At 41.5% G+C, this 20,176-nt stretch overlaps 1 protein-coding gene and 1 long non-coding RNA gene across 2 annotated transcripts; one reads left to right on the top strand and one right to left on the bottom strand.

Moving 5' to 3' along the window:
* Positions 1-7,348: 7,348 nt before the first annotated feature.
* Positions 7,349-8,581, bottom strand: LOC108073162 (ras GTPase-activating protein-binding protein 2-like). Its single transcript, XM_017164668.1, has one exon. The coding sequence runs from the start codon at positions 8,579-8,581 to the stop codon at positions 7,349-7,351; it is 1,233 nt and encodes a 410-aa protein (XP_017020157.1).
* A 4,088-nt stretch (positions 8,582-12,669) lies between these two features.
* On the top strand, positions 12,670-13,205 carry LOC121501918 (uncharacterized). Its single transcript, XR_005990731.1, has 2 exons — positions 12,670-12,839; positions 12,920-13,205. It is a non-coding gene; the product is annotated as an uncharacterized lncRNA (long non-coding RNA).
* The last annotated feature ends 6,971 nt before the right edge of the window (positions 13,206-20,176 follow it).

Below are 20,176 nucleotides of genomic sequence, written 5' to 3'. Positions count from 1 at the left end.
ACCTCGGCAGAAACCAAAGGAGGAAGCGTCTCGGAGACAAACAGGAAATCAAACGCAAACCGCAGCTGAAAGCCAATACCGATCCGCGGAAATACCCAAGATAAAGACGGACACTGGCAGCCTGGCAGGGAGTACGAGAATGGGGAAAAGTAACTGGTGACTGTTGACTGGTGACTGCTGGCTGGTGGCTGACGGTGATGCTGGATGGTGATGCTGGGCTGCTGGGTGGATGACAGGCAGATTACGTTTCCGCTGCCGCTGACAACCGAAGCCGAAACCGGAAGCCAATGAGCTTCGTATAAATGTATTTACAATACAAAGTGAAAATAAAGTCCTGCCTTCTGACTTGTAAAGTATGCCACTTACACAAACACTTCGTCACACACTTGGGCGAAAAATTGCAAATTAGCAATTGGCCATGTGAAAGTGAAATGAACGGAAACGTGGTCCGAAATGGACCGAAAAGGGATCAGGGCTAAGTAAACAGCGTGCGGCAAAAAAGTTCAGAGAAAAAAAGGATGAAGGTCGAGTATAAATGCGGTCATCAATTAGGGGGCGGGACAGATCGATGCTTGCCCGTAAGGGACAATTTATACACATCTAAGTGCGGCTCACTGGCGCCCCAAATAGTGGGAGATTCTAAAAGGGTATCTGCAGTTCGCCCAGTACCGCAGACAACCAGCCAATTTAAAGTGCAGCCTTAGAGTGGCTAGGCCACATTTGAGGTCCTGCCATATGTGTGACCGGAACCAGCGGCCAACAAGCGGAGCTTAGGCCCCTGGAACTGAAGTTGTTATAGACAGCAACCTCATGCCCCCACTAGGTTTAAGGTGATTCAATAGTGAATGGTTTTTAGAATTTTCTATTTAATCTTACTTAAATTACTATTTCCTATGAGTATTTTCGAGTTCTTTCTTGAGGAATTATTATTAAAATCTATTTTTTTATTCAAAATAAAATCGATACTCTCTTGGCACACCCTATATATTGCTCACACACACACACTACACCCAGCCGAGCATAGTTGTGTGCATGTCAATGTGGCTGAGTGTAGGAAATGAGTTTCAAAGTGCTTAAAAGTGGCTGCTGGTGTTTGGCTTTCAGTCCGCTGGCCTGGAGTGTCAGCGTTGCGCTACATTAGATTAAACAGCTTAAGAAGTCAGCCAGTAATGCTAAGACACGCACACACACACGCACAAGCAGGAGGAGCGAAATTCATGGGCTAAGCTGTCAACGTGGCGTATGAGCAATGTCGCCTTTCGCTTTCCGCCTCGCCATGGCTTGGCTTGGCCTGGCTTCGGCTCGGATGCTGATGCGGTCTTCTTGTGCGATGTGGCAGAAAAATTAGTGACCCTGAATTAAATTGCCATTATTTTCAACTCACTCGAAAAGATGCGCAAAGCACACACACTCGCACGCTTCGAGAGTATTTGAGCGGCTGGTGAAAAGCGGATTTAATATGAAAATTCCGCATTACGAGTTGTTTGTCGTTTCACTTTGTGTACTGCAAATACATATGCACAAGCAATTGCCCCGCGTGTGTGTGTGCGATTGAAATTCAATTACTTGTGTCCCTTTTTGCTGCCGCCCAAAAAGCCAAAGCCAAAAAAAAAGAACGAAAAAACCAAGCGAAACTTTTTCGCCCACAGAAGAGGAAAAAAAAACTCGTCATATTCAGCGAGCTGGCGAGCGTGTGTATCTGTGTGTGAGCCCTATATCTGGTGGATGTCATCTGGATATAGCTACAACTACGGCAGCATAACTTTGAACAACTGTCAGCCGGGTTCAGGGGTCAGGGCCGGGCCTGGCTCGTACGAACATGCCCTTTGAGGTTGGTTAACTGTCTCCTCTGCGGGGTCCGAGTTTTATCGCAGCCGTGTGTCAGTCCTTTCGGGCTCGAGAGTGCGTGTAGCTTAGGCAAAGGCAACCGAAAAATACAAAATATCATCAGGGCGAGAGACAGCCAGGACGAAATCGAGAGGCATTCCCGACATGACACACAAAGTTATGGCCCCATAAATCAAACTTTTGCCTTGCAGGTGGCAAGAGCTCACTCACCCCAGGGCTATTGAGTGTCTGGGAGCTGCATCAAATGAGTTTATTATGCCACATCAAAGGCCATTTCATTTGCATTTCGTGCCGACTATGATTAAGGATTCAATTAGTGACCATTCATCTCGTTATTTCGATTAGCATTAAATGGATAACCTGGCAATACAAATTCACTTTCAGTTTAAAATAATAAACTAATTTAATCACTGTGTACAGCAAACAAATTAATTACTAGAAATCAATAATTGGTATTCTTGAACACACAATTAAATTCCTAATTTACATTGCATTTTAAATCATTAAATAAATAAAATTAAAACTGAGCATCAAGGGCTCTTTGACAAAACTGTATAGCAATTAATTATGTTTGATTAATTGCACTTTGGACTCAAGCGTTTCAATCTAAAGCCATATTTTGCTTATTACTAAGAGAGTTATATTCAGAGCGAGCATATAAAACATAATGAGCCGCAAATAAAAATTGAGGATATAAATCCACCAAATCATATTTAAAACACGTGGCTTCATCCCTCCTGCACATCATATTTTTTGTTTTCGTTTTTTATTGCCTTTGTTGTACCTTTTACATCAATTGGAATGCCATACATTTCAATGATTACGACGCGCAAATATTCAATCAACTGTTTGTCTGTTCGGTCTATGTCCTTATACACATCCACATCCCGCACCACGTACCCCTTAACCATTTACCCCTCCTAGCCACCTGCCCCTATTTTATATCCAACACCCCTGGATATGGTGTTTGTTATGGACTCGTTTGTGGATCCGCGAGTCTCGTTGGTTCATCTGCCGGCAATCCAACAATTTCAACATTTTTTCACGTTTATTATTTTAAATAATCGATTGTTTTTGGCCGCACATATAAAAGCGTTTACGTATACATGAAGAAATAAACTTAAAAAAGGATTTCAGCTATAATAAGATTATTTTATTTCAGGTGGAAATCATTCTGAAATTGAAATACTACTTGTCTGCTATTTATGAATGAATTAAACTTCCCTGAACTTTTAATTTAAGATAATAAATGTGTATTTCATCAATATATATATATATATGTATATATTTTTTCCAGCGCATGAGTATTTGTGCGTGATGGCAGGAGGATATATATTTTATGGCCGCCAGCTAAGGACACTCATTATCCGGTTCGGCCAGTAATAATACTGTGAATAAGAAACAAGAGCTGCTATAATGCTGCCAGACTAAGCCGACTACCAAATACCCTTCCGATGTAAGCTCCTGTGAAATATATAGCCGTGTATTAAGAAAATTATCTGCGGGCAAATGGTGTGGTTCGTCGCTAATAGTTTCCAATTAGTGAACGGATGCAGTGTATCGCCATTGTAGAGTACACAAATCTAAAGCAATTTGTTTGTGGCCACTAAATTGGCCAATTCCCCGCCCCTACCCTTCCACTATGGTCCAGCCGACCACTTTTTTTGGCCAAAATTAATAACTTCGTCAATTTAAGAGATATCAACTTGAAACTTTACCAATCGTAAAATTATACTTATAGGATGATACTGGATCAAAATTATCCGGATCAGGAAACTATATCCTATAGCTTTCATAGGAACGACTTAGAAATTTTTAAGATAAATTCACAAAACTTCGGTTACTTCAAGATTAAGTCATTTTAACTACATTTTAAAAATTTTATAGGAATCGGATGACGAATTCCTATATTTTACATAGAAAGAATCGGAAAATAGTCCTGTTTTTCCTTATAATTGCATGAAAAGTGGGTTATAAAATCTTTCTACGATTCTATATTTTTTTTTTTACATTGTATTTTATTAGAATAACTATATTTGATACATTTTGTTGGATATTTATTAGTTTGCATGAGTATAAAGACGTTACTTCAGCGTTTTAATTGACATTTTCATACAAAATATAGGCATCTTTTATTGCAAATTTAAAGAAATGTGGTCAAATGTGGCATTACTCACTATATGCAAATAAACAAGAATTAATTACTCTACAACACATAATAGGTTTCAAGGTTGGACTAGGCTGGACTCACTTTAAAAAACCTTTTTGAAAATTACATTTAAAATAAAATTTTAATATTTTAGATGATAGACTTTAACACCAAATTAAAAAGACATCACAACGACTTAAAACATTTGACTATATAAAACATGTAGTACAAATCCCACTGATTCAAATTCAAGTTAAAAAATTTAACAATTATTGTTTTTTCCATGACTTTTCCTAGTTTAAGAATTGTATTAATTTTCGCACTTATAGTCTTGCCGTTCGCTCGTGTGCAATCAGCTGACTTTGGAAGACTCTTGTGCGAGAGTGGCGCCACCTGGGAAGATTTCGAGAATGGCACGTTGATGGTCACTCTATTTCTAATTAATAGAGACCAAAATAACTTTATTTGGTAAACTTTCAAAAAATGGGTTTTGGCCAAATAAAGTGGTCGACTGGACCATAGTGCCTTCGAGGAGGGAATGATACATGTGTGTGTTTGTGTGTGAGGCGTCACAGCTGTGGTTCATAAATAAAAATAAATACATCGCTTGATTTATATGGCCCTAATGAGCTCAGTGCACAGTTCAAGCGACTTTGGGAGCCGGCAAAGCCCGAAAACCGAAAAGAGGCGAACCACCAAAATAAATAAATAAAATCCGCAAGCACATCATGTAAATGCTGTGCAAATAAAAAGATACATTCGCTGGCTAACAAAAGGGAGGGCATAAAAGATGGCTATGCAGTTGGGAAAGTCGCAATGTTGCCTACTTTTCGGCTGCTTAGCCGCCAGGCGGAGGCCATTTATTTGTTACGTGCGACACACACACATTTACATTAACAGGGCTCTTACACTGACAGAAAAAAATGTATACAGAATTGTATTATTTTAAGTTATTTTATTAAATATAAATTATATATAGTACATCCAGACAATCTCCTGATTTAATATTTAATATTTATTTATATTATTTCCGACCCCTTAAATACTATATATATATATATATATATATATATTTTTTTTTTTTTATTAGTATAAACAGGCGCGTCTTCTGAAATTAGTTAGCTAAGATTAATTTATCCTATAAAATATAATAGTTCAAATGTCAATTTAGTTTTGTTTATTCATTTAAAAATGCTTATATGATTTATAAATGTTGTTTTTCAGATTTCCTGTCGGAGATCAGCTAAATTCTTTATAAGAATATCAACGATAAAATATAAAACAATCAATAAATTTGAAATCATAAGCTAAATACATTTTAACGAAGATGTAAACTGTCAAAGTAAACAAAGTTATATAGAAATACTTCTTTCAAAAATATACTTTCCTGTATTTAAATGTTTTCTTTCCAGACCTTTTTCCTCTGCGCATTTGCTCTCACACTCTTAGACCTCTATATTCTCTCAATTTAGTTTATCGTGCCCTACGTTTGATTTGCTTTCAGTGCGTGCCCATCATCATCAGCATTAGGCATGATTGTTGTTGTTATTAGACAAATATATATACTATATGTGTGCAGGGAGATAGCTGGAAGGCGTGCAACTGTTTCTGGCATAATGACGCTAATTTTGTATGGTCCGGTAACGGTAAGGTTGCCCTGTCCGGGGTCCTGCCTTCACCATCCAGCTACCATAACTTATGAGGCGAATTTTTCAGGTCCTTGCCGTCGTCATGGCCTAATGTCAGGTGATTTGACAATGGCATTTATTAATTAAAACATGTGTCGCACGCACGAGCGCACACAGACATCAGATCAGGCCAGACGCCATTGATTGGTCCTTGCCCAACAGGGATAGTGCCGAGCAGGCAAAAGGATGTTATCGAGGGGGCAAGCGGCCAGAATAGAAGCCAGCCAGGACAGGACATGGGGCAATCACACACTCCTGTGAAGAGCCAGCAAGGCAAAGGCTCATGTCAATCTCAATTTCAGAATATTCCGTATGGAAATCATCCAACAGGAGTAACAAACATAGTTGTGTTGGAATGAGAAGAAGATTTGGGAGTGTATGAAGTAGCTGAATGAATATAGGGTTCTCTATTCGAATATAAAAACTAATTACAATAAAAACAAACATAACATTGTATGTACAAACTGTCAATTTAAGTGAAATGAAAACCTCAACTTTTAATCTGTTGCAGTTACCACATTTCAAGTGATTAATCTCGCTTAATTAAGAATTAATCAAATAAACATTTTAAGTCACATTTAATCGGAAATGATGTAGCTCTCAAAGTAGTAATTGAGGCTTTTCAATTGAATGATTTACAAATAATTTCAGCATATCACGCGGCAATCCTCTTCGGCACCCAATGGCAACTCTGAAAAGGGACGAAAAGGAGACGCCGTGGGCTCGGGCTAGGGACAGCGGCGGAGGTAGGGACAGGGACAGTAGGGGCCAGAGGCAATGGGACAGAGCAGAGCAAATGAAGTCACGTACGTGCGATTTTTCTTCTGCTTTGGGGCACATATTAAAATACGTGCGTCTCGCATTTACTATAACTTTTACACACACACACACACACCACTCACACAATACACACACCCATACCCGCGCACACACATGCACATTAATGGCGGCATGATGAGGCAGCTAAGTTTGCGTGTTTGTTGCTGCTGTTTTCCTCACTCACAAAAGGGCTACAAATGGCTTAGGCTTTTCCTCCGCCTCGCTTTGGTTTTTTGGGTTTTTATTTTTTGTTTTTATGTGCTCCGGCGTGCGTGTATGTATATTTGTTTCAATTTCAATGACTGCAAACAACATTTGCACTTAGTAAATAAAATATAGCAAGCGCAGGAGTCGGCACTCCGTTCCTTTTGGGTTTCACTACGTTTAAAGTTGGCCACACTTCGCTCTATATATTTTTTTTGTGAAGCTTCCTCGTGACCCCCTTGCCTTGTTGGCGGCTGGCCAGCGTCCAGTGCCGAGATCCAGATCCCAGTCCAGATCCCGAGATGCTCATTTGCATTTTGGCTGCTGCAGCAGGCCAACATAAAAGTGGGAAATGGGCCAATGAACTGGCAGACAAAAGGCCCGAAACGGGAAGGCCTGCCCTACTTTCAGCACATATTTGCGACCAATGAAATGGGAAACCAACACAGAGGGAGAAATCACTTGGACAATACACAGGGCAGTGACACACCCAGCATTGATCACTATTTTGGGATCTACATAGGAAATAAAACAGAACCTGAGGTGCGGCTTTATTCTTGAAGTATGCGTCTATATTCCTCCAAGTTTTTAATTTTCTTATCAAATAATATAGTTGGAAAACAGTTTTATAATGACAATTCTAAGGATTATCTACCAAATAAATTGATATTTCTATTTCTAGATGGATTAAACTATTGCCGTTCCGCTTGTTGCCGTTTGTATTGGTCTGACCTGCACCCACCTGACCGCCTAAGGACTCTGTAAACAAGAGCTGTTTCTGAGGCAGGACTTTATCAGGGGCTGCGCTGGATGAGGAAGAAGTAGACTTTGGCTTATTATTTAGCTGCAGCTTTTGTGTTGTTTCTTCTTCCTGTGTAACCGTGTGGGATGGCTGCTCCTGTCTTTTTTGCTCGATGAGTTGTGATGACTTCTTCAAGCCATTTGGCCGCTGTTGCACCACAGGAGATTTTCTGCGTAGAGTTATTTTATTTGGGTTTGATTGAGGCGGAGGAAGGTTAGCCTGGGTCTCTAAGAAAATCTCTTCAGTCTGTGATGCAGCACTGCAGGCCGTCCCCGAAGCAACTGGCTCCGGCTGTGTATATTTTGAGACCATTGTGCATGCTACTTGAAGAGCTTTATCCACCTTCTGGACGTTTAATTTTTCAACCTGCTTCTCAATTCGATCCTGCTTATCCTTCCTACCTAGATCCTGGTCAGTAGATACCATGTCGCATGCTACTTGAACAGCCTGATCCACCATCTGGACTTCAGGCTTGTCAAGCTGTTCCTTATTCTGAACCTGATTGTCCTGTCTGCCTAGATCGCATACTACTTGAACTGCTTGATCCACCATCTTCACATTCTGCTCCTTAACCTGTTCTTTGTTCTGAACCTGCTCGGCTCTTATGGCTAGATCCTGGTCTAGAGGGACAATACTGCATGCAAGCGTCTCCTTAATCTGATTCTTCTCCTGCGCGGAGCCTCGATCATGGTAGGTGAGAATATCGTTGTGCACATAGTACTTCCTCGACGACTGGGCGACTAGAACGAAAGTCTGGAAGAACCGCCTCATGGGTTGGCCATCGTTGGACAGCTCTCCGCTTACTTGCAACACCACACCGTCGCCAGGCGAAACCTGGGCATCTACCCGAAAGATATTCGCTTGGCAATCCTTAAAGTCTAGCTGCTGGATCCGGTTGTGTATCTCTCGCTTACCCACCACCACCTGGGAGTCCCCGTGGGTGTACGAGGAGTTGTTATTGTAGAAGCGGCGCAACTGGTTGGGAGCCTTGTTTAGCAACGTGTAGTACTGGCGGACGAACTCATTTCCCACTGCCTGCGGAGAAAACTGCTGGGTGTCCATGGTATCCATGATGTTTCCCTTTTCTGGTTCCTATTTCCGATCCTCTCCTAGAACTACTGCAATTCTCTGGAGTTGAGTGTGTACAAACAAATACATATACAAATATTAAGAAATAATTTGATCGAATTTCGATACTTTATGAAGTGACATAAGAGGAAAATTCATTTGGTTTCGGTTTGATTTTTATAAATGAATTTTTTTGTTCACCAAAAAACGACCAGCACTGGTGGAGCAAGCTAAAAAATATATTCTATTTCCCCAGCCCCCTTTTCGGACTGAGTCATGTAGAACTGCTAACTGTGACGCCGGGGGACTGTGGCCGAGCCATTGTTGACTTGATTTGTATGCGCCTTGGCTCTGTGCAAGGGCCACGTTGGTCTCAGTCTCACTCAGTCTGCGCCCGAGCACTTGAAATCCCCTCATGCCGGAAACTTTATTGAATTTCCTGTGGCATGCAAAGCAACGGCTTTCAAGACATCCTCCGCACCATTTTGGGGCTCCAAGTGGAGTCTAGAGATGTGCCCACGAAGCCAATGCTGTTCCCTCTCCTTCTGTTTTAAGAGTGCAGACAGAGGTCAGACCTTGAAGTTAATACAGATCGATGATCAATGATAACGAAATTCCCAGCAATATGTATTTTTTGGGTTGGTTATATACATACATACTTATCTGATGGGGGATATGTGTTGTTGAAAGCTATTTCCCAGTCGTAAAAAATTGAATATTATCTGCAAAAGAGTTTTCAATATAGAAATGTTTAAATATAATGAACCTTATTATTATTATTTATATTACCAATCAATTTCAAGAAACAGAAAAAGTATATTAATACATATAGGAAGTTGCATTCATTAAAAACAACACTTCAGGAAGTTCAACTGTTATTTCGTTTTCCGTTTGTATTTTTTTATTTTTTTATTTTTTGTATTCTGGAAAATATATCAGCTTCAATTTATCTGGCCCCGGCACCGGCACCTGTTCTACGTGCGTGTTCATGTGTGCAGGACGCGGAAACGGGCGGGGAGATCCGCCGCAGGAAGCGGAAGGTGGCAAGTGCCCCTGATCCTGTCCCAGCCCCACTCCTCTGATCCTGATGAGGGTTAATTTGCCAACGGCTCAACAATTCATCAGCCAGGCCAATTAACTAAGCGCGACCCATTTCCCCAGTGAGGCGGCGCCGCCACTTGGCGGGTGTTATAAATTTAAATTTAAAGGCCAAACAAGGCCGCGTGCCGAGTGCTTTATCGCTGGCCTAGCAGATTCCCCCGGAAAATTAAGAAAAACTGCCTGCTCGTCCGGACTAAATCCGAAGTGGAGGGCCGAGACTGGATCTCCTTGTCGGCTCCAGGATGGCCGGGATACGATGGGATGTCCAGGTACTCCGACGCCCAACTACTCGTATTTGGACCAACTCCGCTGACAGCGTTTGCACTTTATCCTTGTCAGCTGTTATCGTTTGTTGCTGCTCGTCTCTCGGCTCCCGGCTCCCGGCTCCCACCTTCCCGGCAAAGGACGCGTTCGGTTTGAGAAATTGCCGCACAAAAGTCAACGTGTAACGAGAAAATAATAAATGCCATTAATACGGCGGGCGGGGCGGTGGACTAGACAGAAGGATGATGGGCCCAGAAAGGGAAAGCGAGCCAGATGAAAACGAATGGAGTATGAAATTGAAAACCAGAGAGCATAGTTTAAACATGGCAAGAGAAAGTAAAACCGAAGCTTGGAATACTCCTTAAAGGGTATATAGATGGAATTTCATTTAATTTAGAAATGGAGCATAGAACACAGCAATTTTTTTGATCTTAGATATTTATAAAAATAGTTTTAAGATCTAACTAAAATGTTCTTTGAATCTTAAGAAATTTCGAATATTCATATTTTATTGCATTATTCATATTATTTCCAGCTATTTTTCAGCAACCAAAAACTAAGACGTCTTTCTTACATTTTTCCAAAATGTTATTTGTTTGTGTATTTTTCTAAAACCGACAAAGGTGTGTTCTTCTCATTACATTTGTTAATTGTAAAACAAGAAAGGAATCTAACTCGAACCAAAGTTTGATCATAACTATGCCAAAATCAACTAACTCAAAGATGCGTCAAATCTTATTCGGAAAACTCTTTTTGCTTCTTATAGTAACTGTACCCCAAACCTCATTTTGAAAAATAACTCTTACACGGCTTGAAGGCAGTTTAAGGAAAATGTAGACCTTGAAATAAATGATTTCTATTTGATATGCCTGGAATTATGTTTTGATCAATTACCTGAGAGCCTTTCGCCAAGGATGTATGGACGGGTGTTTGAGACCAGGTGGCGATTGTCACGCAATGGCAGCTGGCCTAAAGGCTGCAAGGGTTCTTTACTTTTATTGACAAACTCGACGAGAATTTGTGCGAAATGTGCGTGCGCGACTTGGCCAGGATATCCCTTATCCTTTGAGTGTTTTTCTTTTTTTTTGTTTTTCCCTTTTGAGAACACACAAAAAAGAGGGTCTGCATGTGAGTGTGGTGTTGGGAAGGGCGTGGCCCAGGACACGGCATTTTTTGCCATAGTTGTTGCTTGTGTCTTTTGTTTCCACCTCGTGCCACTTGACATTGCTTGCGGTTTGTTAGCGGTCCAGGCAAATTCCAGTGTGCAACAATCTCGTACGGAAAATTTTGTTATTCAAAACACGACGGATTACCGTTCATTCCGCTTACCCACACACACACACATAAAAGCGTTTCGAAGAACACAGAAAAAAATTAAATAAACATAAGTATTAAATATTTATTTCAATGCTCTTTGTCAGATGATTTTTGTTTTTTAATTTTTTATCAGAAACAATTAGATTTCATTTGTAATGTAGTTGATTTCTGACCCGAAAGCATCTCTAAATGGAATCGGTATAATTTTATTTTTAAATATTTCTGTATAGATATTAAAAAAAAAAAGTATCCAGGGAAAAGTTTACCAACATTCTTTCCTTTAATTTATGATTTCAATTAAATATAGATTTTCTTGTATATCCACTGTGATCAGGGCTAATCCAGCTTTATTTTTCAGTGTAGCTACACGCATGCCTATGTGAGGACCGCAGGCGGCACCTTGCCCTGCAACTCGTGTCGCTGGCGTTGTCACACGGCGCACATTTGTTAGACACTAAGCCCGTGTATGCCTCTCTCCGGTCGGGATAAGAATGTTTATTATGTTTATCACACACACACACACACAGGCAGAAGAGGCACACAGGCACACAGTGGAGGTGCAGGACATGCTCACACAGATAGCGGACAGGACACGACTACAAGTCAAACCGCAAGGCAACCGCACGTACAAAACTTAAAGGGCTGACGGCAAATGACAGACAACAAAACGGCAAAATGAAGCCGCTGCTTCCACTTCCATTTCCACTTCCGTTTCCGCTACTCTGTCCCTGCGGCGAAGCGGCCATTGTCTTGTGTAACTAACTTCAAAATGGCGACACGCCGTGCCACGCAATTATGACCACGCCTACGACTTTTGGCATTTTTCAGTTGGCCCCCAGTTTTTATTTCGCTTTATTAAATGCTTCAGGTAGCTACTTAAACACGTTTTCGATTAGAGCAGCTGCTGTCATTACTCAAAGTCGCGTCGGGGAGAGCTGAACGGAACGTCTGTCTTTTACCTGCTTTCCTTTTTCCCGTTGGCATCCCCAACAATTTTCTTTCTTTTCAGCAGCGCTCTTTTTCCTTTTTGTATTGTGTACATCTTCAATATTTTATAATAAAGCGAAATTCCAGGAAGAGGAATACAAAAATGTGCAGCTGAAGTTGCGCCGGTGGCTGGGATTGGAGGCGGAGGGGGCTGGCGGGACTGGTAAATTGCTAAGCTGGGGTTGCTGCTTACTGGAGTGTGCTGATAAGGCTTGGGATCAGCTTAAAAGAAAGGGAAATTCCAGTATTAAAATGCAAGGGGAGGCGGAAACAAAGGATATTATTTTAGTAATCAGTGGCGTCTTCTGCCGTTGAGTCAGCTTAATCGTAGATGTTAAGTACAGGCCTGTAACTAGCAGGTTTACTTATTGTTTAAACAAACAAAATAGACAAAACTATGTTACAAAACGCCAGAAAACAGACTGAAAAGTATACCTAGCGGAAAATGTTATTTAAAAAAATATTTAATAAATTGTCTTAAGTCAAGCGAGCATCAAAGGAAAAAATATACTTTAACTTAGTAATTGTTTGCCAATAAAAGTCTAAAAACTAATGTAACAACAAAAAAAAAAGAGACGATATTAGAGAGCTGGTAAGCTTTAGCGTTATTTTATAATTATTTATGTACGATTTTACTACTACTTATATTTTAAAATTTCGAATACTCCATAGAACTGTAGAGAGATTATATTTTTCCTGTTCGATTTTTGCACGACCCCTAAAGCCACTCCCACCTCCACAGTCTGCCTTCCACTTTGGAGTGTTTAAGCGGCTCGGCACTGTCATGGCAACCAAGTCGAGCAGCCATTGAATCCATCATGTAACAGAGGAGTGTACACCTTCAAAACGACCACAACCTGTCATAATTTTATGTTTTAAGCCATCGTCATCGTAGCGGCGTGGTTGTAAATGCAGAAAAGTGGGGGCCTCTTTAAAAATAAATCTAAAAGTACTTTAATGTTGTATCCTGTTATCGCTGGCGACGTGCAGCTGTCGCTATTAGCGTGCGACTTGCCGAGTCCTTCAGCCTTCGGCTCCGTTTTCTTGTCGTCCTGCGAAATGGCTGCTCCGTTGTGTTTCCTTTCATTGCTTGATGCGCCGTGTTGACAGGATATTTACAGGATTTCTATCAATATGCCGGCATTAGCACGTACGCCTGCAATGAACGTGAACGTGAGTAATGCCACCCCGAAGTTGAGTTGCGGGGAAAATTCCAAGGAAAACTCAGATGAAAGACAATGCCAACCGGGAAACGGAAGTCGCCATGATTAGCTTGGTTTTCTAATTTAATCATATTTCAGCGGAAAACAGCTGCCGTTATTAATATTTAAAATAAACACAAGATATTTAATTTGAGCATATTTAATCATTTTTTATTGTAGTAAATTGATTTTCTACGATAACTTAGGCGCTTCCAATTTGGAAATTCCACAGAAGTGAAATGTTTGCGCCTATTTCTCAGAATTTCTTTGGCAAATTGAAAGATCAACAGAGACTCTGGAAACGGAGCGTTAAACTTATGCCTGTTAAATTATTTACATTTCATTTGTACCTGCAGTCAGTTGCCTCAATGGGTTAAAACGAGGGCTCAGTCAATTGTTGCCGGTCAAACAAAAACTGGCACAGCAACAACAGCGGCAACAACTACAGCAACAATGAGAACAACAACAACAATAAGCAAGGAGAGCAAGGAGCACAAGTATTTGTGCTATTTAAAATTTGCTTTACCAAACGTCAAGTGGCTAGCAACGGCAGCCGGGGCCAAAGTGCCACTCGGTCCAAACTTAACCCCTGGCTTTCAGAAGTTTCCCCCCGATTTTCCACCTCCCTGTCACGCCCCTTCCGCCTGTGCCCGCCCGCCCATTTGAGCCTAGGGTGTGTGAGTAGGACAGAGAGGGCACCGTGCGGTGGGCCTCGACTTGGGCCTATTGGCCATAAATTATTAATGATTACTAGCCCGAAATTACAGTTAACTCACTTATTTGCTCATTCGCAAATGAAGGCCAATTGCAGTTGGGTGGCGAGCGGGTGGCGGACTCTAATTTATTTTTACCACAAAACCGGCCCAAAAGATAGGGCTCAAGAGGAAGGGTAGAGTCGCCGGCTAATTGTGGGTCCGATTATGTTTAAATATTTATTTTGATTGTTGAAAGTGAGCGCCGAGCATCAATCCGAAAACTTCTCTCATTTACTCGCCGGCAATCATTTGGTATTCATAAGAACTTGCGTACGCAGTCGGAACTTTTTGTGTTATATATATTTTATATAATTTTATGCCTGCTGCGCATAAACGAAATTTATCCCATCGCATGCAAAATTACTCGCTCGTATTTGTAAGGGCCAAACAGAGCGGCAGAGAGGCTGCTGCTGTTTTGTTTTATTTTCTGCGGACTTCCGCCCAAAATGGCATGCGACCCAATTGATTTTCATTAGCCAGGCCAACATCCGAATCAAAATTCAATTTTTTTGTATACATTCGCTGATTGTGTTTGATTGTGTTGTCTTGCCTCGTAATTCGCTGACTTTATTATGCCTTCTTTGACTTGCCAATAATTTCTAGTACTAGGCTGGCATTTCCTTCATTGATTATTCCGTTTTATTTACTTTACGTCCCCGGGGCGGATGAGTTATTCGGTTAGAAACTCTTCTGGGTACTTGGAAATCATACTGTTCAAAGAAAGAAGTAATAATAATGTACTTTTGGAAGGCAGCCTAATTTAAGACATATAATATTGAATGCTGTTTAATTTTTATTATAATTAAATAAATTTTGTTTATGATTAAGCCTGCTGGTGAAGTGAAGGTGTTAATTTCAACCCTATTCCTGCTCAGAATCAACAACCATTGAATATGGTTTCACTCCTTACTCAACTATTATGTATTTTATTCTACAAATAGTTTATCTTTTAACCCCATGAACTTATTGAACTTATTGAACCGTATCTAAAATCACTTAAATTCGACCATAACCCAAATATATATCCACCGATTTCTGTTTTAATTTGACCTGAATGGTAAAAGCGTGGGGGACATCCTTTCAAAAGCCCAAACATCCGAACGAAAAATCTGGCAATGAATGTGAAATAAAAGAGCCCGAAGTAAAGTGCAGAGGTAGATGCGGGGATTAAAAAAAAGCAAAGTGTTGACAGCAAACTATTGAAGAACTATTGAAAAGTATTCAAGCGCAGGAGAGCCTTAGCTGGGCCGTGGACTAAATGGGCGACACGAGTGGCTATGGCTATAGCTATGGCTATGGCTATGGCAAGGAAAAAAATGTTCACCCCCAAATGCAGACAAAAACAAAAATTTTCTTTCTAAAGCACTCAGAGCAGCCCGAAAAGCGTGGGCACACATTGCACACACACACTCGCAGCATGCTGCTAAGATGCCTCAGTTAGTTGCACTGAAAAGAGGATAAACTGCATTTTTATCTTTAAACACACTTCAAGTGCCATAGGCCCCAGCTCCGGCCCTATGCCTGTGTGTATGTGGGCGTGGCAGCCTAACAGGCACGAAGCACAAGCACAAGTGCACGCGCACCTGTCGCCGAGTGTCCTGCGAGTGTGTGTGCGAGGCGAGTCGTATGCGGCAGGTGTGCTTTTGTCAGAGCCCCCGTCCCGTCCTTGTTATTATTATGATTATTATTCAAGTCATCAACGACGGCCATAAAGCAAGTTTTTGGAGGAGCTGTCGCTGCACTTGACGCGCAGCGGCAGAAGCGCAGCGAACGGTGATGAAGAATCGTTAAGAACTGTTGAGATTCGCCAGGAATCCGGCGCCCATTAAATTTATCTGCTCGGATTGTGGGATTTGCCGCGCCCCGGAGCATTAATCACCACAACGGTCGATCGAAATGGGGAAACTATTTATGAAATTTTGGCGGGCTCGAGAGCGCGTTGCGATAAACGCTTGCCAGCCATTTGCCAGCCACACCCAATGGGACCCGTGAAGACATTACGCGATAAGCCTCAAGGTAACGACACTGCTGCAGGTTTCCTCCCGACTCCCCTTTCTTTTTTTTTGGCAATTTATTGCCAACCTTCAGCGGGCGAACTATGCCAATTTCCGCCAGCGAGTTGGGAGCGGTAAAGAACGCAAGCTAAAAGAGGTTTGCATAACGGTAAGAATTAATTTTTTAACACGCATAGAGCGGGAAGGAGATGGTAAGATGCATTGAAAAAAATAGTCGTTATTCAACTAGAAACATTTTAAGGTAAAGTAGTTAGTTTCTTATTAATAAATTCTTCAAAGAATGGAACAAATATATGTTAAAATATTTTGTATTGTCTTCTTTAAATAATTAATTTAATATTTATAAATATAGACACATATAGTATGATTATCATGTAATTAAAAACCATTTAAATTTTATTACATTAATCCATTCCGAAACACAAAATGTCATCGTACTTCCTTTGTTCAAAGTTTCTTAAAATGTTTAATTCTAAACCCATATTTTCCCTGAGTGCACTCGCAGTTATAAGGAAGAAGAAGCTCGCTGCGCGTTGACACTGATTTTGACGCATTGCTCCCAAAGGATGTGACCCAAAAAGTCAGTGCGGCAAATGAGCAAATGTAGGCGGCGGCGAAAGGGATGCGGCTACAGAAACCGGTTAAGTGTTCGCCCGTCTGAAGTGCTGGAAATCTGAGCACGAAATATGAGAGATGTCATGAAAACTGGGCAAACTGGGGAGGATATATGTATGCAGGATATGGAAGTGGGTTGTAGGTACTCTCGTCCGCCTAGTCGTTAGCCGTGGTTTTTAATTTGCAGCCGACTGGGGAGAGAGGTGAGGTCCTGACAAAGTGAAAGGCAGACACAGACACGGTCGGGCCCTGTGCAGTGTGGCAATCAGACAGTAGGGAGCCTGGCATTTTAATATGCAAATTGCAGAGCGAGAACCAGAACCAGAGACAGAGCCAGAACCTGAACCAAAACCAAAACCAGAAATGAAAGTTATGTCAGGGGCAACCTCCTCTCAGAAATCCCTTTGAGCCAAAGGTGTTCCAGCGCACAGCCACCAATTGATAAAGGCAAACTGGTTCAATGCCATGCCAAATGCCAAGAAAAAGTAAAATGCGAAAATCCTACAGAAGACAAAAACCCCACTGGAAGCCCCAGCCAACAAGATTCGCTGCGAGCGTTGGGCCAGTGCTTCACCGCGCAAAGCAAAGGAAAGCTGGTTGCAAAAAGAAAAAGGGGGAAATGCGAAAACGCTGAAAAGCATGTCAGTTTCATGCTCGCGGCCGCACTTAACATTATTTCTGCTGCACAAGCAACAAGAATCCACTTCTTTTGTGGAGAAACAACAGCAGCAACAACCCAGCAGCAGCAGCAGCTGTAGCAGCAGGCAGCAGCATGTTGATGCTCTTACATATAACGCATACGCCACGTGGTACGCGCGCCAGCAGGTTAAACTTAAATATTTAATGAAGCGTTTAATGTGCAACTTCCCGTGTCCCCCACAAAACTGTAACCCTTAAGCAGTCTTAATTGGCGAGACCCGGTCCCCTGTCGCCGGCTCTCCTTCGGTCAAGCTAAAAACCTGCAAATATTTTCAACAAATTTTGGCCTAATGCAAAAAATATTTTATTGTGCTGCCGCTGGCTGTCGCCCGCCTTTGCATAAAAGGGACAGGTGGGGCCGGCAGCTCAGTACAATAAATTTGAGCTGGCAGAGAAGTACTAAGAGTATACACTAAAAAATATTTCCAGGTCAAAATATAATTACAGCTGTTTAATTACTAATAAAACCGATTTTACCTAACTTTGAAACTGATTAAGCAGCTTGGTAAGTCCAAAATTCGTATTTATTTTATTCAAGACTTTTTTCTGAGTGTAGACTTGGAGCAGCAGTAGCAGGAGGGATGTTGGACTCTGGGCAAGCAGCCCAAAATATTTGCGGCGGTCCTCTAAGCCCAGGCATGCGGTTGGCCAGGCATGTGCAGCATTTCAAGCAGCGCACTTCTCACAGAGGCAAAACAATAATACACACGCCCAAACACACCCAGGCGCACACACAACAACACACACACATACAACTCGCTAAACAAAGGATGCTATGGCAGCCATAACATTTTTCGGACGCCCACCAAAGGTAAGTAGATGCAGGTGCTGGCTTAGTGATGTCATGATCTAGAACCACGGCTGAACCAGGAAATAAATAATTGGCCCGAGAACTTATAGTAATCAGAAGACAGATAAGAAATTGATGGAGTGCAGCTATATATTTAGAAATATATTTGGTTTGGGAACGTAATTCAGGCTATGAGAATATATATTAAGAGACATCTTATACGAAATGACAAATAATGGGTAAGGTAAATTATAAAAGATATAAATACTTGTAAGGCTGCTTGTTTTAACTTCAAATATAGAACAAATTGTTTTAAGATGTGTTATTTCCATTTATTTATATCTTAAATTATATAAAACTCTTTTTAAAACACCTTTTATGACAGCTATCTAATATAAATATTTTTCTACCTAAAACCATTCATTTTCTTACAGAGAATTACACAAATGTCAGTATTCTAGGAGCCATCACTGGAACTGCAGCCGCCATGGCGACAAAGCATTAAAACCTTTGCACGAACCTGCTGGCAATCTGGTATTCTCCGACCATCCAGAGGCCAGAACAATGCCGTGGCTGGGCCTGTTAAACATTTAAAGTGAACAATGAAATATGCCCAGACTGGCTCCAGTCCTGTCCTGCCCTGCCCTGCCCTTCCTTCCGTTCGTAATGCGTGAATGCCACCCATCAGCTCTTCTCTCCCCACACAGCCGGACGATTTACTTATTTACATCAAAGCCCGAGTCAAGGTGTTTTATGCTGTGTACTCGCCTGATGCGTAGTCGCACTTACAGGCGATGCAGCCTGCCTACCAATTACCCGCTGAAGCATCCAGCACCCACCACCTGGCACCTGCTACTTGCCACCACCCCCAAGACCGCCCACACACAACACACACACCACGCACTTCAAGGGGGATGAAATAAAGGAGAGCCTTGCGGCAGCGCGATAAACTTGCGAACGTAACGAAATTCGGTCAACAGCAGCGTGTTGGCCACGCTTAGCGCTACTGCCCACATGTGGCCATAATTTTTAAGCGCCAAATGAGCGGCCATCCATTGGCCGTGATGTCTGGCATTTGCCGTCCGCCGTTTGCCAGTGCGACATTGTCGTGGGCTAAGGACACGGACACCAGAGATACCTTTGGGTCCTGGCCAAATGGCGAAACGTTGTTGCCACCGGACATGCGGGGGTACCTTGCGTTTTCTAACCGTAGTTGGTGGCCTGCTTGGGACTAATAGCTGACCGTTAAAATTAACAGCGTAATTGGGAGTGAACTCATATAAATCGGTAAGTAAGTCTTAGCTCTCTCGGTGGGGACTTTTATCAGCCCTTATTGGGCCAGCTCATTTCGATTTAGTTCATTGGGATTTCCCTGCACGATTCCTGACCTTTGCTTTGGCCCTAAATAATCAGAGCCAGACATTGGCAACCCTTTACGGAGAGTTTTCCAATCTTCCATAAAATTACACTTTTCGAAAATATTCTCTTGAAATAAATGTCTAAAAGCCTAAGTTTGGGAAAAGTTAAAAGTGAAATATAGATAAAAACATAAATAATCACTTAATAGTTAAAAATTTAAAGCTACTTTTGTATGTTATTCACAGTATATATATTGAATTAAATTAAATTTGCCAAAGAAAATTTATCTACAAACTAATAATTACTCAAGTAAAAGCATTCAATCAACTTAGGTTACTACCGTAAATAAGGCCACGTGTCTGGAAATAAATAAACAATTTACCCAAAATATTTACACAGGACAGACGCAACATGAATGCAGTTACAGAAACCCGATCGTATATGGCATGTAGCATGTAGCAAGCGGCTCAAAGTGGCAGGACAACACACACATT

This window comes from Drosophila kikkawai, chromosome 3R (assembly GCF_030179895.1).
Source record: "Drosophila kikkawai strain 14028-0561.14 chromosome 3R, DkikHiC1v2, whole genome shotgun sequence".
Classification (NCBI taxonomy): Eukaryota; Metazoa; Arthropoda; class Insecta; order Diptera; family Drosophilidae; genus Drosophila; species Drosophila kikkawai.
This window is presented reverse-complemented; position numbering and strand designations above follow the sequence as displayed.